This window comes from Oryzias latipes, chromosome 1 (assembly GCF_053564925.1).
Source record: "Oryzias latipes strain Hd-rR chromosome 1, Olatipes_Hd-rR_3.1".
NCBI lineage: Eukaryota > Metazoa > Chordata > Actinopteri > Beloniformes > Adrianichthyidae > Oryzias > Oryzias latipes.
Genome location: NC_136237.1, coordinates 38977565 through 39005256, shown reverse-complemented (window position 1 = coordinate 39005256; position 27692 = coordinate 38977565). Strand labels below are relative to the sequence as shown.

At 40.2% G+C, this 27692-nt stretch overlaps 1 protein-coding gene across 6 annotated transcripts in view; it reads right to left on the bottom strand.

The window, feature by feature from the left end:
• LOC101156709 (endonuclease V) overlaps positions 1–27192 on the bottom strand; it is a 78220-nt gene extending 51028 nt beyond the window's left edge. For 4 of the 6 annotated variants that reach the window (XM_078947380.1, XM_078947363.1, XM_078947383.1 and 1 more), the window contains exons 1-3: positions 27027–27192; positions 24002–24176; positions 21984–22022 (exon numbers count right to left, since the gene is read on the bottom strand). In XM_078947380.1, the coding sequence (XP_078803506.1) occupies positions 21984–22022; positions 24002–24176; positions 27027–27070 (258 nt within the window). In that variant the 5' untranslated portion in view covers positions 27071–27192. The remainder of the gene's footprint in view (positions 1–21983; positions 22023–24001; positions 24177–27026) is intronic. The other 2 variants (XM_078947373.1, XM_078947391.1) reach the window with 2 other exon arrangements.
• Positions 27193–27692: the final 500 nt, after the last annotated feature.

The window sequence follows — 27692 nt, the reverse complement described above, 5'->3', positions numbered from 1 at the left end:
AACCCTCTCCGCCCTCACCGCCCACAAATTAAAAGCTAGTCAAGGCTGGATTTGCTAATAATGCTAACTATGCTAACTATGCTAATGTGACTAAAAGTCCTAGCATAGCGATTAGCCTCATCAATTGACTCAGAAAAACACATTACCTAAAATGCTAATTATGCTAACTATGTTAGCTATGCTAACATAGCTAAAAGTGCTACCATAGCGATCAGGATCCTCAACTGACTCAAAAAAAACCATTTCCTAAAATGCTGATTATGCTAACTATGCTAACTATGCTAATGTGGCTAAAAGTGCTAGCATAGCGATCAGCATCATCAACTGACTCAGAAAAACACATTTCCTGAAATGCTAATTATGCTAACTATGCTAGTTATGCTAACATAGCTAAAAGTGCTAGCATAGCGATTAGCGTCATCAACTGACTCAGAAAAACACATTCCTCCATTGGCGAGAGCTACATGTCATAAGTTGATAAAAAACCCACTTTTTCCAAAATGGCGGCTTTTCTGTTGATTTTATCTCCATAGCAACCATTTTATGTTTTGGTCCCCTCTGGAGGACGAACAGATTGACGTCAGTTTCGGACAAATGGGTAAAAGTAAACTTTTTGTTGTCCTTAGCAACAGTGGTTTTATGCTAACCACGCCCACATTCCTTATATGTCCATATCCAGTGTTTTTCAATGTATTCTGTTTCAGGCATTAATGCATGCATTCAATTTTCACTGTATTGTATTGAAATGCATGGGAGTTATAACAGTGCGCCACTTTGCTAGCTCGCCACGCGCACGCCGTTCAAAATCTACAACTTCTAATTCCAACATTTTTTCCACAGTAGCTTGCCATTGATGCCCAAAAAGTTTCGACCCAATCGATGAAAATTCCAACGACAAGTTTACGTTTGAATCTGGTGGTAAAGGTGTTTTTTATAAAAAATTCAAGATGGCCGCCTTTTCCCGAGGTCAAAGGTCAACGATACTCCAGAGGTGATTGTAGACTTACGCTAGGGACATGCACGTCAAATTTCGTGAAAATCGCTCGAAAAAAAGTTCATTTTTTCATATTGTGTAAAATCGCGAAAAACTCAAAATGGCATATTTTGGCACAAAATGGCCGCCAAACCGTAGGTCGTGTCGCCATCACGTAATGATTTCAAAACTTTCTTTGGATATACCCGACAAAGTTATCTGGGTTTCGTTAGCCGATTCTTAAAAATAAAATCCGAAAAAAATTTTTTTTGCCGAGTCAGCACTTTTTTTTGCGATCGTTTTTTGTTTACCACGGCCACATTCCTTTATGGATTTTATCGTATGTGACATCATTTTATTCAGTGTGGGCCAGGGTATCGCATATTTCAGTTTCAGGCTATTCCGATAAAATATGTGCGAGCTAGCTAAAATGGCGACGGTTGCGAATTCGCCACGCGCACGCATTTCAAATTCTACAACTTCTAATTCCAACATTTTGTCCACAGTAGCTTGCCATTGATGCCCGAGAAGTTTCAAAAAGATTGATAAAAATCCCTAGGACGAGTTTTCGTTTGTATCCGTTACTAAAGGTGCTTTTTTATGAAAATTCAAGATGGCCGCCCCTTGCCAAGGTCAAAGGTCAACAAAAATTCTTTGGTAGTTGTAGAATCGTGTTTGTGGCATGTGTGTGCAATTTCGTGAAAATCGATTAAACAAAAGTGTCGTTTTCCCATATTGTGAAAAAACACGAAAATCGCCATTTCTCTGAGTTCGCCACAAAATGGCCGCCAAGCCGTAGGTCGTGTGGCCATCCCATAATGATTTCATAACTTCTTTGGGATATCTCCAACACGCGTGTTTTGGTTTCGTTGCTCTAATTTGAAATATTTTTTTTTGGCCCCATAAGCGATTTTCGGCCCATTCATTTTTTTTACGGGAACGCTCGCCGTGATGTCATCGTCATGGGGGGGGTGACGTTCTCTTTGCCGAAAATTCATTTTCAATTTATCCCAGATGTGTGCCAATTTTGGTGAGTTTTCGGGTATGTGGCGGGGGTCAAATTTGCGATTAACGGATCCGTAAGAAAGAAGAAACGTAATTAAAGCCGCAAGCGGCGTTGTATGGCCCGCAGACGCAACCCGCCTTCCACGCCCAACTCTACGCACCACCGCTGAACTCACCGCCCTAACAGCCCTGCAAATTAAAAGCTAGTCAAGGCTGGATTTGCTAATTATGCTAACAATGCTAACTATGCTAATGTGGCTAAAAGTGCTAGCATAGCGATCAACTTCATCAACTGACTCAGAAAAACACATTACCTAAAATGCTAATTATGCTAACTATGCTAGCTATGCTAATGTGGCTAAAAGTGCTAGCATAGCGATCAGCATCATCAACTGACTCAGAAAAACACATTACCTAAAATGCTAATTATGCTAACTATGCTAGCTATGCTAATGTGGCTAAAAGTGCTAGCATAGCGATCAGCATCATCAACTGACTCAGAAAAACACATTACCTAAAATGCTAATTATGCTAACTATGCTAGCTATGCTAATGTGGCTAAAAGTGCTAGCATAGCGATCAGCATCATCAACTGACTCAGAAAAATACATTACCTAAAATGCTAATTATGCTAACTATGCTAACTATGCTAATGTGGCTAAAAGTGCTAGCATAGCGATCAGCATCATCAACTGACTCAGAAAAACACATTACCTAAAATGCTAATTATGCTAACTATGCTAGCTATGCTAATGTGGCTAAAAATGCTAGCATAGCGATCAGCATCATCAACGGACTCAGAAAAACACATTACCTAAAATGCTAATTATGCTAACTACGCTAGCTATGCTAATGTGGCTAAAAGTGCTAGCATAGCGATCAGCATCATCAACTGACTCAGAAAAATACATTACCTAAAATGCTAATTATGCTAACTATGCTAACTATGCTAATGTGGCTAAAAGTGCTAGCATAGCGATCAGCATCATCAACTGACTCAGAAAAATACATTACCTAAAATGCTAATTATGCTAACTATGCTAACTATGCTAATGTGGCTGAAAGTGCTAGCATAGCGATCAGCATCATCAACTGACTCAGAAAAACACATTACCTAAAATGCTAATTATGCTAACTATGCTAGTTATGCTAACATAGCTAAAAGTGCTAGCATAGCGATCAGCATCATCAACTGACTCAGAAAAACACATTCCTCCATTGGTAAGAGTTATATGTCATAAGTTGCTAAAAAACCCACTTTTTCCAAAATGGCGGCTTTTCTGTTGATTTTATCTCCATAGCAACCATTTTATGTTTTGGTCCCCTCGGAAGGACGAACAGATTGACTTCAGTTTCGGACAAATCGGTAAAAGTAAACTTTTTGTCGTCCTTAGCAACAGTGGTTTTATGCTAACCACGCCCACATTCCTTATATGTCCATATCCAGTGTTTTTCAATGTAATCTGTTTCAGGCATGAATGCATGCATTCAATTTTCACTGTATTGTATTGAAATGCATGGGAGTTATAACAGTGCGCCACTTTGCTAGCTCGCCACGCGCACGCCGTTTAAAATCTACAACTTCTAATTCCAAAATTTTTTCCACAGGAGCTTGCCGTTGATGCCCAAAAAGTTTCGAGACGATCGATGAAAATTCCAACGACAAGTTTACGTTTGAATCCGGTGGTAAAGGTGTTTTTTATAGAAAATTCAAGATGGCCGCCTTTTCCCGAGGTCAAAGGTCGACGAAACTCCAGAGGTGATTATACACTTACGCTAGGGACATGCGAGTCAAATTTCGTCAAAATCGCTCGAAAAAAAGTTCATTTTTCCATATTGTGTAAAAACGCGAAAAACGCAAAATGGTAGATTTTGGCACAAAATGGCCGCCAAACCGTAGGTCGTGTCGCCATCACGTAATGATTTCAAAACTTTCTTTGGATATACCCGACAAAGTTATCTGAGTTTCGTTAGCCGATTCTTAAAAATAAAATCCGAAAATTTTTTTTTTAGCCGAGTCAGCACTTTTTTTTGCGACGGTTTTTTGTTTACCACGGCCACATTCCTTTATCGATTTTGTCGTGCGTGACATCGTTTTGTTCAGTGTGGGCCAGGGTATCGCATATTTCAGTTTCAGGCTATTCCGATAAAATATGTGCGAGCTAGCTAAAATGGCGACGGTTGCGAATTCGCCACGCGCACGCGTTTCAAATTCTACAACTTCTAATTCCAACATTTTGTCCACAGTAGCTTGGCATTGATGCCCGAGAAGTTTCAAAAAGATCGATAAAAATCCCTAGGACGAGTTTTCGTTTGTATCCGTCAATAAAGGTGCTTTTTTATGAAAATTCAAGATGGCCGCCCCTTCCCAAGGTCAAAGGTCAACAAAACTTCTTTGGTAGTTGTAGAATCGTGTTTGTGGCATGTGTATGAAATTTCGTGAAAATCGCTTGAACAAAAGTGTAGTTTTCCCATATTGTCAAAAAACACGAAAATCGCCATTTCTCTGAGTTCGCCACAAAATGGCCGCCAAGCCGTAGGTCGTGTGGCCATCCCATAATGATTTCATAACTTCTTTGGGATATCTCCAACACGCGTGTTTTGGTTTCGTAACTGTATTTCAAAATATTTTTTTTTGGCCCCATAAGCGATTTTCGGCCCATTCATTTTTTTTACGGGATCGCTCGCCGTGATGTCATCGACTTCGGGGGGGTGGCGTTCTCTTTGCCGAAAATTCATTTTCAATTTATCCCAGGTGTGTGCCAATTTTGGTGAGTTTTCGGGTATGTGGCGGGGGTCAAAATTAAGCTCAAAGACGCCGTTAGTGTGCAAGAAGAATAATAATAATTAAAGCCGCAAGCGGCGTTGTATGGCCCGCAGACGCAACCCGCCTTCCACGCCCAACTCTACGCACTACCGCGGCCCTCTCCGCCCTCACCGCCCACAAATTAAAAGCTAATCAAGGCTGGATTTGCTCATAATGCTAACTATGCTAACTATGCTAATGTGACTAAAAGTCCTAGCATAGCGATCAGCATAATCAACTCTCTCAGAAAAACACATTTCCTAAAATGCTAATTATGCTAACTATGCTAGCTATGCTAATGTGGCTAAAAGTGCTAGCATAGCGATCAGCATCATCAACTGACTCAGAAAAACACATTACCTAAAATGCTAATTATGCTAACTATGCTAACTATGCTAATGTGGCTAAAAGTGCTAGCATAGCAATCAGCATCTTCAACTGACTCAGAAAAACACATTACCTAAAATGCTAATTATGCTAACTATGCTAGCTATGCTAACATAGCTAAAAGTGCTAGCATAGCGATCAGCATCATCAACTGACTCAAAAAAACACATTTCCTAAAAGGCTAATTATGCTAACTATGCTAGCTATGCTAATGTGGCTAAAATTGCTAGCATAGCGATCAGCATCATCAACTGACTCAGAAAAACACATTCCTCCATTGTTGAGGGTTATATGTCATAAGTTGCTAAAAAGCCCACTTTTTCCAAAATGGCGGCTTTTCTGTTGATTTTATCTCCATAGCAACCATTTTATGTTTTGGTCCCCTCGGGAGGACGAACAGATTGACGTCAGTTTCGGACAAATCGGTAAAAGTAAACTTTTTGTCGTCCTTAGCAACAGTGGTTTTATGCTAACCACGCCCACATTCCTTATATGTCCATATCCAGTGTTTTTCAATGTATTCAGTTTCAGGCATTAATGCATGCATTCAATTTTCACTGTATTGTATTGAAATGCATGGGAGTTATAACAGTGCGCCACTTTGCTAGCTTGCCACGCGCACGCCGTTCAAAATCTACAACTTCTAATTCCAACATTTTTTACACAGTAGCTTGCCATTGATGCCCAAAAAGTTTTGAGACGATCGAAGAAAATTCCAACGACAAGTTTACGTTTGAATCTGGTGGTTAAGGTGTTTTTTATAGAAAATTCAAGATGGCCGCCTTTTCCCGAGGTCAAAGGTCGACGAAACTCCAAAGGTGATTGTAGACTTACGCTAGGGACATGCGAGTCAAATTTCGTGAAAATCGCTCGAAAAAAAGTTCATTTTTCCATATCGTGTAAAAACGCGAAAAACTCAAAATGGCAGATTTTGGCACAAAATGGCCGCCAAACCGTAGGTCGTGTGGCCATCACGTAATGATTTCAAAACTTTCTTTGGATATACCCGACAAAGTTATCTGGGTTTCGTTAGCCGATTCTTAAAAATAAAATGCGAAAAAAAATTTTTTTGCCGAGTCAGCACTTTTTTTTGCGACGGTTTTTTGTTTACCACGGCCACATTCCTTTATCGATTTTGTCGTATGTGACATCGTTTTGTTCAGTGTGGGCCAGGGTATCGCATATTTCAGTTTCAGGCTATTCCGATAAAATATGTGCGAGCTAGCTAAAATGGCGACGGTTGCGAATTCGCCACGCGCACGCGTTTCAAATTCTACAACTTCTAATTCCAACATTTTGTCCACAGTAGCTTGCCATTGATGCCCGAGAAGTTTCAAAAAGATTGATAAAAATCCCTAGGACGAGTTTTCGTTTGTATCCGTTACTAAAGGTGCTTTTTTATGAAAATTCAAGATGGCCGCCCCTTGCCAAGGTCAAAGGTCAACAAAACTTCTTTGGTAGTTGTAGAATCGTGTTTGTGGCATGTGTGTGCAATTTCGTGAAAATCGCTTGAACAAAAGTGTCGTTTTCCCATATTATGAAAAAACACGAAAATCGCCATTTCTCTGAGTTCGCCACAAAATGGCCGCCAAGCCGTAGGTCGTGTGGCCATCCCATAATGATTTTAGAACTTCTTTGGGATATCTCCAACACACGTGTTTTGGTTTCGTTGCTCTAATTTGAAATATTTTTTTTTGGCCCCATAAGCGATTTTCGGCCCATTCATTTTTTTTACGGGAACGCTCGCTGTGATGTCATCGACTTCGGGGGGGTGACGTTCTCTTTGCCGAAAATTCATTTTCAATTTATCCCAGATGTGTGCCAATTTTGGTGAGTTTTCGGGTATGTGGCGGGGGTCAAAATTAAGCTCAAAGACGCCGTTAGTGTGCAAGAAGAATAATAATAATGAAACAAAGCAGAAACAATATAGAAGTTTTTGCGGTTAGGATTTCCTATGTATTTCAATGCGGCCTGTCTTTTACTATAGGCTGGGCATGTCTTTTTGGCTTTAAACCCGTTCTTTGAGGGCTTTTTGGGGCTTTTTTGTTTTTTTGTCGTCATTTTTGCGACTACAATTTTGACGTTTGTGCGTTGGTGTTGTGCGTGTGTGTGTGTATTTTTGTTGTGTTACACAATTGTCGTGTCGTTTTGTGCTTTGGGCGACTTTTGACCCCATTTTTTGGCGTTTTGACGCGTTTTTTTGACGTTTTGGACTTTTTGAGTGTTCGACCCTCGTACCAGTTACAATATGGTCCTTGCAGTCTATGACTGCTGCGGGCCATAATTAAAGCCGCAAGCGGCGTTGTATGGCCCGCAGACGCAACCCGCCTTCCACGCCCAACTCTACGCACTACCGCGGCCCTCTCCGCCCTCACCGCCCACAAATTAAAAGCTAATCAAGGCTGGATTTGCTCATAATGCTAACTATGTTAACTATGCTAATGTGACTAAAAGTCCTAGCATAGCGATCAGCATAATCAACTCTCTCAGAAAAACACATTTCCTAAAATGCTAATTATGCTAACCATGCTAGCTATGCTAATGTGCCTAAATGAGCTAGCATTGCGATTAGCATCATAAACTGACTCAAAAAAACACATTTCCTAAAATGCTAATTATGCTAACTATGCTAGCTATGCTAATGTGGCTAAAAGTGCTAGCATAGCGATCAGCAACATCAACTGACTCAGAAAAACACATTACCTAAAATGCTAATTATGCTAACTATGCTAACTATGCTAATGTGGCTAAAAGTGCTAGCATAGCAATCAGCATCTTCAACTGACTCAGAAAAACACATTACCTAAAATGCTAATTATGCTAACTATGCTAGCTATGCTAACATAGCTAAAAGTGCTAGCATAGCGATCAGCATCATCAACTGACTCAAAAAAACACATTTCCTAAAATGCTAATTATGCTAACTATGCTAGCTATGCTAATGTGGCTAAAATTGCTAGCATAGCGATCAGCATCATCAACTGACTCAGAAAAACACATTCCTCCATTGGTGAGAGTTATATGTCATAAGTTGCTAAAAAGCCCACTTTTTCCAAAATGGCGGCTTTTCTGTTGATTTTATCTCCATAGCAACCATTTTATGTTTTGGTCCCCTCGGGAGGACGAACAGATTGACGTCAGTTTCGGACAAATCGGTAAAAGTAAACTTTTTGTCGTCCTTAGCAACAGTGGTTTTATGCTAACCACGCCCACATTCCTTATATGTCCATATCCAGTGTTTTTCAATGTATTCAGTTTCAGGCATGAATGCATGCATTCAATTTTCACTGTATTGTATTGAAATGCATGGGAGTTATAACAGTGCGCCACTTTGCTAGCTTGCCACGCGCACGCCGTTCAAAATCTACAACTTCTAATTCCAACATTTTTTACACAGTAGCTTGCCATTGATGCCCAAAAAGTTTTGAGACGATCGAAGAAAATTCCAACGACAAGTTTACGTTTGAATCTGGTGGTTAAGGTGTTTTTTATAGAAAATTCAAGATGGCCGCCTTTTCCCGAGGTCAAAGGTCGACGAAACTCCAAAGGTGATTGTAGACTTACGCTAGGGACATGCGAGTCAAATTTCGTGAAAATCGCTCAAAAAAAAGTTCATTTTTCCATATTGTGTAAAAACGCGAAAAACTCAAAATGGCAGATTTTGGCACAAAATGGCCGCCAAACCGTAGGTCGTGTGGCCATCACGTAATGATTTCAAAACTTTCTTTGGATATACCCGACAAAGTTATCTGGGTTTTGTTAGCCGATTCTTAAAAATAAAATCCGAAAATTTTTTTTTTTGCCGAGTCAGCACTTTTTTTTGCGACGGTTTTTTGCTTACCACGGCCACATTCCTTTATCGATTTTGTCGTATGTGACATCGTTTTGTTCAGTGTGGGCCAGGGTATCGCATATTTCAGTTTCAGGCTATTCCGATAAAATATGTGCGAGCTAGCTAAAATGGCGACGGTTGCGAATTCGCCACGCGCACGCATTTCAAATTCAACAACTTCTAATTCCAACATTTTGTCCACAGTAGCTTGCCATTGATGCCTGAGAAGTTTCAAAAAGATCGATAAAAATCCCTAGGACGAGTTTTCGTTTGTATACGTTACTAAAGGTGCTTTTTTATGAAAATTCAAGATGGCCGCCCCTTCCCAAGGTCAAAGGTCAACAAAACTTCTTTGGTAGTTGTAGAATCGTGTTTTTGGCATGTGTATGAAATTTCGTGAAAATCGCTTTAACAAACGTGTAGTTTTCCCATATTGTCAAAAAACACGAAAATCGCCATTTCTCTGAGTTCGCCACAAAATGGCCGCCAAGCCGTAGGTCGTGTGGGCATCCCATAATGATTTCATAACTTCTTTGGGATATCTCCAACATGCGTGTTTTGGTTTCGTAACTGTATTTCAAAATAATTTTTTTTGGCCCCATAAGCGATTTTCGGCCCATTCATTTTTTTTACGGGAACGCTCGCCGTGATGTCATCGACTTCGGGGGGGTGGCGTTCTCTTTGCCAAAAATTCATTTTCAATTTATCCCAGATGTGTGCCAATTTTGGTGAGTTTTCGGGTATGTGGCGGGGGTCAAATTTGAGCTCAAAGGCGCGATAAGAAAGCGGAAAAATAATAATAATGAAACAAAGCAGAAACAATATAGAAGTTTTTGCAGTCAGGTGGCCTATGTATTTCAATGCAGCCTGTCTTTTACTATAGGCTGGGCATGTCTTTTTGGCTTTAAACCCGTCTTTTGAGGGCTTTTTGGGGCTTTTTTGTGTTTTTGTCGTCATTTTTGCGACTACAATTTTAACGTTTGTGCAATGGTGTTGTGCGTGTGTGTGTGTATTTTTGTTGCGTTACACAATTGCCGTGTCGTTTTGTGCTTTGGGCGACTTTTGACCCCATTTTTTGGCGTTTTGACGCGTTTTTTTGACGTTTTGGACCTTTTTGAGTGTTCGACCCTCGTACCAGTTACAATATGGTCCTTGCAGTCTATGACTGCTGCGGGCCATAATAATAATAATAATGAAACGAAGCAGAAACAATATAGAAGTTTTTGCAGTCAGGTGGCCTATGTATTTCAATGCGGCCTGTCTTTTACTATAGGCTGGGCATGTCTTTTTGGCTTTAAACCCGTCTTTTGAGGGCTTTTTGGGGCTTTTTTGGGTTTTTGTCGTCATTTTTGCGACTACAATTTTGACGTTTGTGCGTTGGTGTTGAGCGTGTGTGTGTGTATTTTTGTTGCGTTACACAATTGTCGTGTCGTTTTGTGCTTTGGGCGACTTTTGACCCCATTTCTTGGCGTTTTGACTCGTTTTTTTGACGTTTTGGACCTTTTTGAGTGTTCGACCCTCGTACCAGTTACAATATGGTCCTTGCAGTCTATGACTGCTGCGGGCCATAATTAAAGCCGCAAGCGGCGTTGTATGGCCCGCAGACGCAAACCGCCTCCACGCCCAACTCTACGCACCACCGCTGACCTCACCGCCCTCACAGCCCGCAAATTAAAAGCTAGTCAAGGCTGGATTTGCTAATTATGCTAACTATGCTAACTATGCTAATGTGGCTAAAATTGCTAGCATAGCGATCAGCATCATCAACTGACTCGGAAAAACACATTACCTAAAATGCTAATTATGCTAACTATGCTAGCTATGCTAATGTGGCTAAAAGTGCTAGCATAGCGATCAGCATCATCAACTGACTCAGAAAAACACATTACCTAAAATGCTAATTATGCTAACTATGCTAGCTATGCTAATGTGGCTAAAAGTGCTAGCATAGCGATCAGCATCATCAACTGACTCAGAAAAACACATTGCCTAAAATGCTAATTATGCTAACTATGCTAGTTATGCTAACATAGCTAAAAGTGCTAGCATAGCGAGCAGCATCATCAACTGACTCAGAAAAACACATTCCTCCATTGGTGAGAGCTATATGTCATGAGTTGATAAAAAACCCACTTTTTCCAAAATGGCGGCTTTTTTGTTGATTTTATCTCCATAGCAACCATTTTATGTTTTGGTCCCCTCTGGAGGACGAACAGATTGACGTCAGTTTCGGACAAATCGGTAAAAGTAAACTTTTTGTCGTCCTTAGCAACAGTGGTTTTATGCTAACCACGCCCACATTCCTTATATGTCCATATCCAGTGTTTTTCAATGTATGCAGTTTCAGGCATTATTGCATGCATTCAAATTTCACAGTAGTCCATTGAAAAATATAGGAGTTATAACAGTGCGCCACTTTGCTAGCTCGCCACGCGCACGCCGTTTAAAATCTACAACTTCTAATTCCAACATTTTTTCCACAGTAGCTTGCCATTGATGCCCAAAAAGTTTCGAGACGATCGCTGAAAATTCCAACGACAAGTTTACGTTTGAATCTGGTGGTAAAGGTGTTTTTTATAGAAAATTCAAGATGGCCGCCTTTTCCCGAGGTCAAAGATCGACGAAACTCCAGAAGTGATTGTGGACTTACGTTAGAGACTTGTGCGTCAAATTTCGTGAAAATCGCTCGAAAAAAAGTTCATTTTTCCATATTGTGTAAAAACGCGAAAAACTCAAAATGGTAGATTTTGGCACAAAATGGACGCCAAACCGTAGGTCGTGTCGCCATCACGTAATGATTTCAAAACTTTCTTTGGATATACCTGACAAAGTTATCTGGGTTTCGTTAGCCGATTCTTAAAAATAAAATCCGAAAAATTTTTTTTTTGCCGAGTCAGCACTTTTTTTTGCGATGGTTTTTTGTTTACCACGGCCACATTCCTTTATCGATTTAGTCGTATGTGACATCGTTTTGTACAGTGCGGGCCAGGGTATCGCCTATTTCAGTTTCAGGCTATTCCGATAAAATATGTGCGAGCTAGCTAAAATGGCGACGGTTGCGAATTCGCCACGCGCACGCGTTTCAAATTCTACAACTTCTAATTCCAACATTTTGTCCACAGTAGCTTGCCATTGATGCCCGAGAAGTTTCAAAAAGATTGATAAAAATCCCTAGGACGAGTTTTCGTTTGTATCCGTTACTAAAGGTCCTTTTTTATGAAAATTCAAGATGGCCGCCCCTTGCCAAGGTCAAAGGTCAACAAAACTTCTTTGGAAGTTGGAGAATCGTGTTTGTGGCATGTGTGTGCAATTTCGTGAAAATCGCTTGAACAAAAGTGTCGTTTTCCCATATTGTGAAAAAACACGAAAATCGCCATTTCTCTGAGTTCGCCACAAAATGGCCGCCAAGCCGTAGGTCGTGTGGCCATCCCATAATGATTTCATAACTTCTTTGGGATATCTCCAACACGCGTGTTTTGGTTTCGTTGCTCTAATTTGAAATATTTTTTTTTGGCCCCATAAGCGATTTTCGGCCCATTCATTTTTTTTACGGGAACGCTCGCCGTGATGTCATCGTCATGGGGGGGGTGACGTTCTCTTTGCCGAAAATTCATTTTCAATTTATCCCAGATGTGTGCCAATTTTGGTGAGTTTTCGGGTATGTGGCGGGGGTCAAATTTGCGATCAACGGATCCGTAAGAAAGAAGAAACGTAATTAAAGCCGCAAGCGGCGTTGTATGGCCCGCAGACGCAACCCGCCTTCCACGCCCAACTCTACGCACTACCGCGGCCCTCTCCGCCCTCACCGCCCACAAATTAAAAGCTAATCAAGGCTGGATTTGCTCATAATGCTAACTATGTTAACTATGCTAATGTGACTAAAAGTCCTAGCATAGCGATCAGCATAATCAACTCTCTCAGAAAAACACATTTCCTAAAATGCTAATTATGCTAACCATGCTAGCTATGCTAATGTGCCTAAATGAGCTAGCATTGCGATTAGCATCATAAACTGACTCAAAAAAACACATTTCCTAAAATGCTAATTATGCTAACTATGCTAGCTATGCTAATGTGGCTAAAAGTGCTAGCATAGCGATCAGCAACATCAACTGACTCAGAAAAACACATTACCTAAAATGCTAATTATGCTAACTATGCTAACTATGCTAATGTGGCTAAAAGTGCTAGCATAGCAATCAGCATCTTCAACTGACTCAGAAAAACACATTACCTAAAATGCTAATTATGCTAACTATGCTAGCTATGCTAACATAGCTAAAAGTGCTAGCATAGCGATCAGCATCATCAACTGACTCAAAAAAACACATTTCCTAAAATGCTAATTATGCTAACTATGCTAGCTATGCTAATGTGGCTAAAATTGCTAGCATAGCGATCAGCATCATCAACTGACTCAGAAAAACACATTCCTCCATTGGTGAGAGTTATATGTCATAAGTTGCTAAAAAGCCCACTTTTTCCAAAATGGCGGCTTTTCTGTTGATTTTATCTCCATAGCAACCATTTTATGTTTTGGTCCCCTCGGGAGGACGAACAGATTGACGTCAGTTTCGGACAAATCGGTAAAAGTAAACTTTTTGTCGTCCTTAGCAACAGTGGTTTTATGCTAACCACGCCCACATTCCTTATATGTCCATATCCAGTGTTTTTCAATGTATTCAGTTTCAGGCATGAATGCATGCATTCAATTTTCACTGTATTGTATTGAAATGCATGGGAGTTATAACAGTGCGCCACTTTGCTAGCTTGCCACGCGCACGCCGTTCAAAATCTACAACTTCTAATTCCAACATTTTTTACACAGTAGCTTGCCATTGATGCCCAAAAAGTTTTGAGACGATCGAAGAAAATTCCAACGACAAGTTTACGTTTGAATCTGGTGGTTAAGGTGTTTTTTATAGAAAATTCAAGATGGCCGCCTTTTCCCGAGGTCAAAGGTCGACGAAACTCCAAAGGTGATTGTAGACTTACGCTAGGGACATGCGAGTCAAATTTCGTGAAAATCGCTCAAAAAAAAGTTCATTTTTCCATATTGTGTAAAAACGCGAAAAACTCAAAATGGCAGATTTTGGCACAAAATGGCCGCCAAACCGTAGGTCGTGTGGCCATCACGTAATGATTTCAAAACTTTCTTTGGATATACCCGACAAAGTTATCTGGGTTTTGTTAGCCGATTCTTAAAAATAAAATCCGAAAATTTTTTTTTTTGCCGAGTCAGCACTTTTTTTTGCGACGGTTTTTTGCTTACCACGGCCACATTCCTTTATCGATTTTGTCGTATGTGACATCGTTTTGTTCAGTGTGGGCCAGGGTATCGCATATTTCAGTTTCAGGCTATTCCGATAAAATATGTGCGAGCTAGCTAAAATGGCGACAGGTTGCGAATTCGCCACGCGCACGCATTTCAAATTCAACAACTTCTAATTCCAACATTTTGTCCACAGTAGCTTGCCATTGATGCCTGAGAAGTTTCAAAAAGATCGATAAAAATCCCTAGGACGAGTTTTCGTTTGTATACGTTACTAAAGGTGCTTTTTTATGAAAATTCAAGATGGCCGCCCCTTCCCAAGGTCAAAGGTCAACAAAACTTCTTTGGTAGTTGTAGAATCGTGTTTTTGGCATGTGTATGAAATTTCGTGAAAATCGCTTTAACAAACGTGTAGTTTTCCCATATTGTCAAAAAACACGAAAATCGCCATTTCTCTGAGTTCGCCACAAAATGGCCGCCAAGCCGTAGGTCGTGTGGGCATCCCATAATGATTTCATAACTTCTTTGGGATATCTCCAACATGCGTGTTTTGGTTTCGTAACTGTATTTCAAAATAATTTTTTTTGGCCCCATAAGCGATTTTCGGCCCATTCATTTTTTTTACGGGAACGCTCGCCGTGATGTCATCGACTTCGGGGGGGTGGCGTTCTCTTTGCCAAAAATTCATTTTCAATTTATCCCAGATGTGTGCCAATTTTGGTGAGTTTTCGGGTATGTGGCGGGGGTCAAATTTGAGCTCAAAGGCGCGATAAGAAAGCGGAAAAATAATAATAATGAAACAAAGCAGAAACAATATAGAAGTTTTTGCAGTCAGGTGGCCTATGTATTTCAATGCAGCCTGTCTTTTACTATAGGCTGGGCATGTCTTTTTGGCTTTAAACCCGTCTTTTGAGGGCTTTTTGGGGCTTTTTTGTGTTTTTGTCGTCATTTTTGCGACTACAATTTTAACGTTTGTGCAATGGTGTTGTGCGTGTGTGTGTGTATTTTTGTTGCGTTACACAATTGCCGTGTCGTTTTGTGCTTTGGGCGACTTTTGACCCCATTTTTTGGCGTTTTGACGCGTTTTTTTGACGTTTTGGACCTTTTTGAGTGTTCGACCCTCGTACCAGTTACAATATGGTCCTTGCAGTCTATGACTGCTGCGGGCCATAATAATAATAATAATGAAACGAAGCAGAAACAATATAGAAGTTTTTGCAGTCAGGTGGCCTATGTATTTCAATGCGGCCTGTCTTTTACTATAGGCTGGGCATGTCTTTTTGGCTTTAAACCCGTCTTTTGAGGGCTTTTTGGGGCTTTTTTGGGTTTTTGTCGTCATTTTTGCGACTACAATTTTGACGTTTGTGCGTTGGTGTTGAGCGTGTGTGTGTGTATTTTTGTTGCGTTACACAATTGTCGTGTCGTTTTGTGCTTTGGGCGACTTTTGACCCCATTTCTTGGCGTTTTGACTCGTTTTTTTGACGTTTTGGACCTTTTTGAGTGTTCGACCCTCGTACCAGTTACAATATGGTCCTTGCAGTCTATGACTGCTGCGGGCCATAATTAAAGCCGCAAGCGGCGTTGTATGGCCCGCAGACGCAAACCGCCTCCACGCCCAACTCTACGCACCACCGCTGACCTCACCGCCCTCACAGCCCGCAAATTAAAAGCTAGTCAAGGCTGGATTTGCTAATTATGCTAACTATGCTAACTATGCTAATGTGGCTAAAATTGCTAGCATAGCGATCAGCATCATCAACTGACTCGGAAAAACACATTACCTAAAATGCTAATTATGCTAACTATGCTAGCTATGCTAATGTGGCTAAAAGTGCTAGCATAGCGATCAGCATCATCAACTGACTCAGAAAAACACATTACCTAAAATGCTAATTATGCTAACTATGCTAGCTATGCTAATGTGGCTAAAAGTGCTAGCATAGCGATCAGCATCATCAACTGACTCAGAAAAACACATTGCCTAAAATGCTAATTATGCTAACTATGCTAGTTATGCTAACATAGCTAAAAGTGCTAGCATAGCGAGCAGCATCATCAACTGACTCAGAAAAACACATTCCTCCATTGGTGAGAGCTATATGTCATGAGTTGATAAAAAACCCACTTTTTCCAAAATGGCGGCTTTTTTGTTGATTTTATCTCCATAGCAACCATTTTATGTTTTGGTCCCCTCTGGAGGACGAACAGATTGACGTCAGTTTCGGACAAATCGGTAAAAGTAAACTTTTTGTCGTCCTTAGCAACAGTGGTTTTATGCTAACCACGCCCACATTCCTTATATGTCCATATCCAGTGTTTTTCAATGTATGCAGTTTCAGGCATTATTGCATGCATTCAAATTTCACAGTAGTCCATTGAAAAATATAGGAGTTATAACAGTGCGCCACTTTGCTAGCTCGCCACGCGCACGCCGTTTAAAATCTACAACTTCTAATTCCAACATTTTTTCCACAGTAGCTTGCCATTGATGCCCAAAAAGTTTCGAGACGATCGCTGAAAATTCCAACGACAAGTTTACGTTTGAATCTGGTGGTAAAGGTGTTTTTTATAGAAAATTCAAGATGGCCGCCTTTTCCCGAGGTCAAAGATCGACGAAACTCCAGAAGTGATTGTGGACTTACGTTAGAGACTTGTGCGTCAAATTTCGTGAAAATCGCTCGAAAAAAAGTTCATTTTTCCATATTGTGTAAAAACGCGAAAAACTCAAAATGGTAGATTTTGGCACAAAATGGACGCCAAACCGTAGGTCGTGTCGCCATCACGTAATGATTTCAAAACTTTCTTTGGATATACCTGACAAAGTTATCTGGGTTTCGTTAGCCGATTCTTAAAAATAAAATCCGAAAAATTGTTTTTTTGCCGAGTCAGCACTTTTTTTTGCGATGGTTTTTTGTTTACCACGGCCACATTCCTTTATCGATTTAGTCGTATGTGACATCGTTTTGTACAGTGCGGGCCAGGGTATCGCCTATTTCAGTTTCAGGCTATTCCGATAAAATATGTGCGAGCTAGCTAAAATGGCGACGGTTGCGAATTCGCCACGCGCACGCGTTTCAAATTCTACAACTTCTAATTCCAACATTTTGTCCACAGTAGCTTGCCATTGATGCCCGAGAAGTTTCAAAAAGATTGATAAAAATCCCTAGGACGAGTTTTCGTTTGTATCCGTTACTAAAGGTCCTTTTTTATGAAAATTCAAGATGGCCGCCCCTTGCCAAGGTCAAAGGTCAACAAAACTTCTTTGGAAGTTGGAGAATCGTGTTTGTGGCATGTGTGTGCAATTTCGTGAAAATCGCTTGAACAAAAGTGTCGTTTTCCCATATTGTGAAAAAACACGAAAATCGCCATTTCTCTGAGTTCGCCACAAAATGGCCGCCAAGCCGTAGGTCGTGTGGCCATCCCATAATGATTTCATAACTTCTTTGGGATATCTCCAACACGCGTGTTTTGGTTTCGTTGCTCTAATTTGAAATATTTTTTTTTGGCCCCATAAGCGATTTTCGGCCCATTCATTTTTTTTACGGGAACGCTCGCCGTGATGTCATCGTCATGGGGGGGGTGACGTTCTCTTTGCCGAAAATTCATTTTCAATTTATCCCAGATGTGTGCCAATTTTGGTGAGTTTTCGGGTATGTGGCGGGGGTCAAATTTGCGATCAACGGATCCGTAAGAAAGAAGAAACGTAATTAAAGCCGCAAGCGGCGTTGTATGGCCCGCAGACGCAACCCGCCTTCCACGCCCAACTCTACGCACTACCGCGGCCCTCTCCGCCCTCACCGCCCACAAATTAAAAGCTAATCAAGGCTGGATTTGCTCATAATGCTAACTATGTTAACTATGCTAATGTGACTAAAAGTCCTAGCATAGCGATCAGCATAATCAACTCTCTCAGAAAAACACATTTCCTAAAATGCTAATTATGCTAACCATGCTAGCTATGCTAATGTGCCTAAATGAGCTAGCATTGCGATTAGCATCATAAACTGACTCAAAAAAACACATTTCCTAAAATGCTAATTATGCTAACTATGCTAGCTATGCTAATGTGGCTAAAAGTGCTAGCATAGCGATCAGCAACATCAACTGACTCAGAAAAACACATTACCTAAAATGCTAATTATGCTAACTATGCTAACTATGCTAATGTGGCTAAAAGTGCTAGCATAGCAATCAGCATCTTCAACTGACTCAGAAAAACACATTACCTAAAATGCTAATTATGCTAACTATGCTAGCTATGCTAACATAGCTAAAAGTGCTAGCATAGCGATCAGCATCATCAACTGACTCAAAAAAACACATTTCCTAAAATGCTAATTATGCTAACTATGCTAGCTATGCTAATGTGGCTAAAATTGCTAGCATAGCGATCAGCATCATCAACTGACTCAGAAAAACACATTCCTCCATTGGTGAGAGTTATATGTCATAAGTTGCTAAAAAGCCCACTTTTTCCAAAATGGCGGCTTTTCTGTTGATTTTATCTCCATAGCAACCATTTTATGTTTTGGTCCCCTCGGGAGGACGAACAGATTGACGTCAGTTTCGGACAAATCGGTAAAAGTAAACTTTTTGTCGTCCTTAGCAACAGTGGTTTTATGCTAACCACGCCCACATTCCTTATATGTCCATATCCAGTGTTTTTCAATGTATTCAGTTTCAGGCATGAATGCATGCATTCAATTTTCACTGTATTGTATTGAAATGCATGGGAGTTATAACAGTGCGCCACTTTGCTAGCTTGCCACGCGCACGCCGTTCAAAATCTACAACTTCTAATTCCAACATTTTTTACACAGTAGCTTGCCATTGATGCCCAAAAAGTTTTGAGACGATCGAAGAAAATTCCAACGACAAGTTTACGTTTGAATCTGGTGGTTAAGGTGTTTTTTATAGAAAATTCAAGATGGCCGCCTTTTCCCGAGGTCAAAGGTCGACGAAACTCCAAAGGTGATTGTAGACTTACGCTAGGGACATGCGAGTCAAATTTCGTGAAAATCGCTCAAAAAAAAGTTCATTTTTCCATATTGTGTAAAAACGCGAAAAACTCAAAATGGCAGATTTTGGCACAAAATGGCCGCCAAACCGTAGGTCGTGTGGCCATCACGTAATGATTTCAAAACTTTCTTTGGATATACCCGACAAAGTTATCTGGGTTTTGTTAGCCGATTCTTAAAAATAAAATCCGAAAATTTTTTTTTTTGCCGAGTCAGCACTTTTTTTTGCGACGGTTTTTTGCTTACCACGGCCACATTCCTTTATCGATTTTGTCGTATGTGACATCGTTTTGTTCAGTGTGGGCCAGGGTATCGCATATTTCAGTTTCAGGCTATTCCGATAAAATATGTGCGAGCTAGCTAAAATGGCGACGGTTGCGAATTCGCCACGCGCACGCATTTCAAATTCAACAACTTCTAATTCCAACATTTTGTCCACAGTAGCTTGCCATTGATGCCTGAGAAGTTTCAAAAAGATCGATAAAAATCCCTAGGACGAGTTTTCGTTTGTATACGTTACTAAAGGTGCTTTTTTATGAAAATTCAAGATGGCCGCCCCTTCCCAAGGTCAAAGGTCAACAAAACTTCTTTGGTAGTTGTAGAATCGTGTTTTTGGCATGTGTATGAAATTTCGTGAAAATCGCTTTAACAAACGTGTAGTTTTCCCATATTGTCAAAAAACACGAAAATCGCCATTTCTCTGAGTTCGCCACAAAATGGCCGCCAAGCCGTAGGTCGTGTGGGCATCCCATAATGATTTCATAACTTCTTTGGGATATCTCCAACATGCGTGTTTTGGTTTCGTAACTGTATTTCAAAATAATTTTTTTTGGCCCCATAAGCGATTTTCGGCCCATTCATTTTTTTTACGGGAACGCTCGCCGTGATGTCATCGACTTCGGGGGGGTGGCGTTCTCTTTGCCAAAAATTCATTTTCAATTTATCCCAGATGTGTGCCAATTTTGGTGAGTTTTCGGGTATGTGGCGGGGGTCAAATTTGAGCTCAAAGGCGCGATAAGAAAGCGGAAAAATAATAATAATGAAACAAAGCAGAAACAATATAGAAGTTTTTGCAGTCAGGTGGCCTATGTATTTCAATGCAGCCTGTCTTTTACTATAGGCTGGGCATGTCTTTTTGGCTTTAAACCCGTCTTTTGAGGGCTTTTTGGGGCTTTTTTGTGTTTTTGTCGTCATTTTTGCGACTACAATTTTAACGTTTGTGCAATGGTGTTGTGCGTGTGTGTGTGTATTTTTGTTGCGTTACACAATTGCCGTGTCGTTTTGTGCTTTGGGCGACTTTTGACCCCATTTTTTGGCGTTTTGACGCGTTTTTTTGACGTTTTGGACCTTTTTGAGTGTTCGACCCTCGTACCAGTTACAATATGGTCCTTGCAGTCTATGACTGCTGCGGGCCATAATAATAATAATAATGAAACAAAGCAGAAACAATATAGAAGTTTTTGCGGTTAGGATTTCCCATGTATTTCAATGCGGCCTGTCTTTTACTATAGGCTGGGCAGGTCTTTTTGGCTTTAAACCCTTCTATTGAGGGCTTTTTGGGGCTTTTTCGTGTTATTGTCGTCATTTTTGCGATTACAAATTTGACGTTTTTGCGTTGGTGTTGTGCGTGTGTGTGTGTATTTTTGTTGCGTTACACAATTGTCGTGTCGTTTTGTGCTTTGGGCGACTTTTGACCCCATTTTTTGGCGTTTTGACGCGTTTTTTTGACGTTTTGGACTTTTTGAGTGTTCGACCCTCGTACCAGTTACAATATGGTCCTTGCAGTCTATGACTGCTGCGGGCCATAAAAAGCATTTCTTTTGTATTTCTTAAACCAACATCTTGTATTTCTCAATAAGAAACTGTCTGCAGTCCAGGTTAACAAGTAAAACTGACGCTGAGAGTCTTCAGATTACAGCTATAAAGGTCTGATTTGCTCTTATCTGCTTTTATAAAACACAAAAAGGTTTTTTTTAACAAGAACTTCCCAAAAAGTGACTCTTGTGCATGAAGACTGAGAGAAAAAAAGACGGAGCCTCACATCTCCAAGCTTTATGAGGCCAAAATGTTAGGGATGGCTTCAGCGCCCAGCCGCTCTTAAAAAGTCATAAAAAGCCTTCCCTGGGGGGGTGGGAGTGATGTCAAACGGGAAGTCCTCCTCAAAACGTTTGGTGTCGGGCTGATTTGAAGGTTAGCCGCCGCCGCCGCCAGGCAATAATTCAGCTGCGCTTACTTTAAAGGCCAAGCAAATGTTAATCAATGTCCTGTTTATGTTTTCCCTCCTCATTAAACATATCTGTGCGGGGCAATAAAGTCTGTCAAAACGCTCTGGAGCAGCAGAAATAAGAGAAATCCTCATTCTTTAGAAGGAAATCTCCGCGTTTGTGAAAATTCTGACTCAACCACACCTCCTAACGAGGGAATTAACCAGGTCGCCAGCAAAAAACAATGAAAGGTTTCAAAAGAAGTCATTATTGTCGTCACTGGTGATACACCCACTTTTGTGTCTAGGGGTACCTCGGGGGGGCATAACATAAAAGTACGAAAACACCAAACGAATGTCTCCATACAAATAACACATTTATTTAAAAATTAATAAATAACAAACAACAATAACTTAAGGTGAAGCTGAAAGGCTTCAAGGTGAACCAAGGCCAAAATAACAAACTAACTGAAATCTGTAATCTTACCTGTAAATGAAGGAAAAGGGAAGTCAATGACAAACCTCCCTAGACAAACAAAAACAGGAGAAAACATGTACTAAAGAAAATGGCAGTTCACCCCTACGGCTTCAATTAAAATAACTACAAACCAAAAGACTAAACAGAGTGGGCATGGACAAAACTACGAAGAGCTACAAAGTACAAAACAAAGTACAAAGTACCACAGAAACTACATCAAGCAACACAACAAAACAGATGGAGAACTACGAAACAAATGCAGAAGAGGGTCAAGCTGCACCGGTCGCTGGCTGGTCGAGATGCGTGATGCATGATGGGATACGTAGCATGTAGCCTTCTAGCCTTCGGATGTAAAGTGACTGCTAACGAGGATGATGCTTTTGTAGAGCTTTTTAAAATAAATAAATTTGATCTCTAAACATCCTCCATGTCTTCAATGCAATGTACTGAGACACACACACAGAAATGTGAAAGTATCTGCTGTAAATTCAACTATTGCTCACATTATGACGTGAATAACAGGATATTTATGGGCTAGTTAGCATGTAGCCTACTAGCCTTTGAATGTAGAGCGACTGCTAAAGAGTATGCTAATAAAAGACAAGTCCTGAATATTATTATTCCTATTCAACCCTAAACCACAATATCAGCTGGCTGTCTGTCTGTCTACCGCCCAGCAAGCCAGCGAGCCGAATGCCGGCATGACAACAAGCAAAAGAGCTCCACGGCGGAGCTAGTAGGAGCTATGTCTGGTGAATCTTATGGCAAAGCATCAAGCCTAGGTGTTCTAAATCTTATGATATTTTTCTCATATTCACTGATACAATAATAAATTGATCATTCTTGTTTTTCTTTTTCGTTTCTTGAACGACTGTGGGTCACCGAGACACGGAAGTTACAGCTGAAAGCGGCTTTTGCGGCCGGACTGAGCATATCGTGTTAATGAATGACTTGTGACGTGATCAATTATTTCGTTGGCACGACTTAATTATTTCGAGGGAACTAAATAGTATTTCGAGGTAACGGAATATTATCTTGTGGGAACGGAACATCATTTTGTGCAAACAAGATTTAATTTGTGGGAACAAGATTATTTATCTATGGGAACGAGATATATTTTCGTTTTTTAATGTCAGGACACGGGCTCCGTAGGTTTTAAAGGCTGCCTCCATCAGTCCATCACCTTCATGCACCACACCTGCAAACAGTCAGGGACAGACAGACACACAAAGATCCAAAAACACAACAAAGTCTCACTCTGATAGAAAGAAAAACAAAACAAAACAGAGAACATGCAGAATAAACAAAACCAAATATGGCCACAGCCATAAAAAGTACCTCTAGAGGATGAAAAATTACAAATTTAGGAAAAACCCTGCACTTGTTTAGCACAGGAAGTGTTTTATTTAAAAAGGAAGTATTCCTTTTTCCGTCGAAAGTAAAAACCAATCTCCCATTATTAGAAAATCCTAGTTTCTCTTTACATTTCTGTTATTATTCCAGCCAAAAATATATATAGTTCATATTTATTGTTAAAAATATGCAATGTAATGAAGGAAAAGTAGTATCAAATTTTCCAAAAGGGTAAAAGAAGACTCCTAATAGATTTTGATCAGTAGAAAACAAACCCAAATGTTTCCATCAGGTGCACCCCGCAGCAGTTTTAAAGAGCAGTGAAGAACATGACAGCATGTATGAAACAGTGGCCAAACTTTGGATTATCACCAAATATTTATTTGTAATCTCATTTTTAGCCAACTAATGTGTTGTTCAAAAGTAAAAATTAACTTATCTTTGGACTGTTTGTTGTTTTTTTGTAAATAAATGCTTTGAATGAAAATATTTTTGTTTTAAACTTAAAAACTGTACAAACTGAAGTTAGTAAAATTAATAAATATAACTAAACACATTTTTTTTTTACTTGACTACTTTCATAAACCGTTTTAGAAAAAAAAGAAAAGCTGCCGTTCCTCAATACGGCCGCTAGATGCCGCCAAACCTCAAACGTATGTGGCGTGGCGCCTCACCTTCTTCAGGTCCGGGTAACCGAGGACCACGAGCTGCGCGCATGCGTTCACGCCATCCCCTTTAATGAAGAAGAGGTCCACGCCCCCGACCCGCTGGAGACCGGAGAAGTCCGGGCTCCTCTGCCAGTCCTCGGTGTCCTCATCCACCAGCAGCTGCCTGAGACGCTCCTGCTCGCTGCACCGGGAGGTAAAAAGTCACGTGACAACCTCATAATTCTTACTTCTAAACATCTCTTCATATTTAAGGACATTTTTAAAATGTAATGTAACACTTCTGAACTCTGCAATTTCCAAAACATGTTTTTTTCACTGAATTATTGGCAGTCTGTATAGCAACATGTTATTTGTTTATCTTGTTCATTTGTAGCGCTTGAAATTCAGTGAAAAATGTTAAAAATAAACAAAGAAAATGACTGAAACATTTTATGTGAAATTTTAAAACAAACAAGATGATTTTACTTATCAGGAAAAAAATGTATAAATCTATTCATGGGAATAGCAAAATGTAATCCGTTTTCTATCTGTAACTAAACACCCTTATTTATGTTTTCCCGAGCATTTCAGTGAGGGTTTGTCCATTACTGCCCTGCTGGAAATCCAAGAGCTCATGATCATTTGTGGTTGACGATACGATTCATAGTCAATTTTGAACGATCCGACAACACAATCAATCAACTCTTAACTTAAATATGTCAGAAAACCTGGTGTGATTTATACAGTAGACGCAGCTTTAAACCGAGTTACAAAGACTGCATTTTGTCTTCTTAGAGATATTCCCATACAGGCTTTTACAACATCTAGAATAGATTATCATAATGCCCCGCTTTCTGGTGTTAAGAATAACACTATTAACCCAATTTGGAAATCTTTGCCCCAGGCTGCCAGTCAGCTGTAGGATCGATGTTAAGGTTATTCGTTCATAACATTTTAAATGGAATTGGATGTTCATTTTTTAAATCAGATTTACATGTAGTCTATGATTATATTAGAGCCCCTCAGATCCAGGTCTGCTGGAGGTCCCAGAACAAAAACACACATTTCAGCACTGCGGGCCTCGCCTGTAGGTCTGCTGAGGACCTGTGGGCTTCATCCACTGTGGAGATTTTTAAGAAAAAAAACCTCCAGACTCATCTTTAAGTAGTATTTCCATGTTTACATTTAATTTTATTGACTGTTTTTGTGGGATGTGTGTGGATGTTAAATTAGTATTTATCTGAAAGGTTATGTATGTGACCAATTAATTTTTAATTCATGATTTAAATCATTTAGGAAAACACATAGAGGACAAATCTGTGTTTTTTTTATTTTTTTTACAGCACAGTAGTCTCATCAGGCCTCCACGTTCACCTAATCAGTGGCGGTTTTTGATATGGGCAATCGCCCAGGGCGGCACTTCACAGGGGGCGGCATTTGCTGTGCCTGATGCGTTACATATAATGTGCTACATACTATATTCAAAGATAAGCTTGGAGCTTTTAATTTGAAATTGCTTCAGCAGCCGACAATTAACACTTCTATTCTGACGCATCAGACTCTTAAGAATGGCTTCCTCCTATTTGCTCTTCACACTTATGGTGCAAAAAAAAAAAAAAAAAAAAAAAAAGATGAAATAACTCAGAGTGAAACAACGTAAAACAGGCACATGAAAAGGAATTAGGCAGAACAAACACCCGTGCTCAACCCAATTTTCGACAAAAGCAGGCAATGGGGATTATTTCCCACAATTCCTTGCTCCGACACAGCAGACCCGACGCGCACGTGAGCACCGCCCTCTGCTGCAAGACATTTGCGGCCACACCTCTTTGCGGTAGTCTTTGGAACATAAGTAAAAAAACTCGAGAGGGGAGCGCAATTCTCCGGTGGCTGGCTGAATCACACTAACAGGTGATTGGGAGTCTTTTTCTATCTGACAATGAACTCTGGGCCGCAGCTGCGCCTCCCGTCATAGAGACGGAGCCGCGTGTGTCAGAGGGAAGGGGAGGGGTGGTGGTGGTCGCAGACCATTTTTTATGGATTGAGGTTTTTTGGAGGATTTCTACTGTTGGTGTTGCACAAATTTAGGGAAATGCCAAATATTTTTGGAGTAATCCCACTGATGAGTTCTATGATTTAGTCTTTAATGTTTAATAAGACCTAAACATATTAATCACAATAAGTTTTTTTTTAGATCTAATCCCTCTGCTATGTTTCACAAAGACACGCACAGGACGTCACACATTAAGAAATTATTGCTAAAAATGAAGCAGGAGTCCAGCTCTAAAAAAATGCTCTAAAAAATGATAAAAGAGCAGAAAAAAACGGAATTATTTGATTTGTAATTTCTTATTAATATTTCCAGGCTTTCTTTGTTTTGTCCTACAGCATGTTCATATTTGTATAATTTTGACAGAATATATTTCTATGGAGAGCAAAATATTACAATTTATTTAGGGTTTAACTTGTGTTCCTGTTTTTATTCATATTTATGTTCAAAAAGTTCAGTTTAAAAGGTTTAAAAGTTTAGCTTTAGTGTGTTCAGTAAATGTTTATCTTCTTCGGCCCAAAACCTTATGCGTGTTTTTAACTTAGGCCCCTGTGTGACTGAGTTTGACCCCCCTGTAATACGAGTCTAGAAAATTCATGCATTTTTTTGTGTAAAGTGGCTTAATAGAAGATAGGGAACACAACAGGATGTTGTCAAATTCTGTATGTGTGCGGGGGGGGGGGGGGGGGGGGGGGCGCGCTGGTGGGGTTACTCGCCCAGGGAGTAAGATAGTGTAGAACCGCCACTGCACCTGATTTAAGGATTCGTTTGATCAAATCCTTGATCCTTGGTGTTAAATTCTCTCAAATCACCTCGTGTCCCACCAGAAAATCAAGAGATTTTAAATTCCATATGAAAAAAACCGAATATCTTTATGTTTGAACATTGTAAACTCATCAGAGCCGAATCTGTTAGAGCAGTGCGCAGGTGCACTACAGGCAGTCAAACACAACTCAGTCAGAACCAAAGTTCAACAGATAGACAGACAGAAATGATTCTGACCTTTCCCACAGTCTGACCCGGTCTTCCTCCACTGGAGCAGACATCCGGGTCTACATTCAGCAAACACGACACTTTCTAATGGGGAAATATCAAATCAATGCAGCAGGTTAAAGGAAAGCCAGCGGACGACTGTTTACTTCCGCTGTACTCTGACGACACGAAAGGGGAAGGGTTTACGGGATTTTTGTTGGCCACGTGCTGCCACCTGCTGGTACTGCGGTGGAATTACAAGTCCTGATGAGCTGAAAGCAGCTTTTATTTTACATCTTTATTTTTTTATTGAAACAGGTGCGCACAAGAAAACAAATTTTACTATCAGAATAAGATAAAAAAAATTAAAGTACATTTTTTGCTAAGGGGATATGTTAACTGCTTCACAGTTTAACTATTTATTTGCTTCGTTTAAAGTAATTGATGGTTTTTTGTTTTGCTTTGTTTAATAAAAACATATTCTCTTAGAGCCTGCAGAAAAGGCTTCTTATTCCCTGTTAGCTTGATATATTTTTGTGGATCATAATCTGACAAGGCCAGAGGAGGGAAAAGAAAACTACTTTATGCTTCTTTACGCAACATTAGGATAGGTTCACTCCCCAGTTTGTTTCCACAAACCTCAGAATGGACTTTCAACTTAAAAGCTCCTCTTCTCCTAAGAATAACTCAGTAATT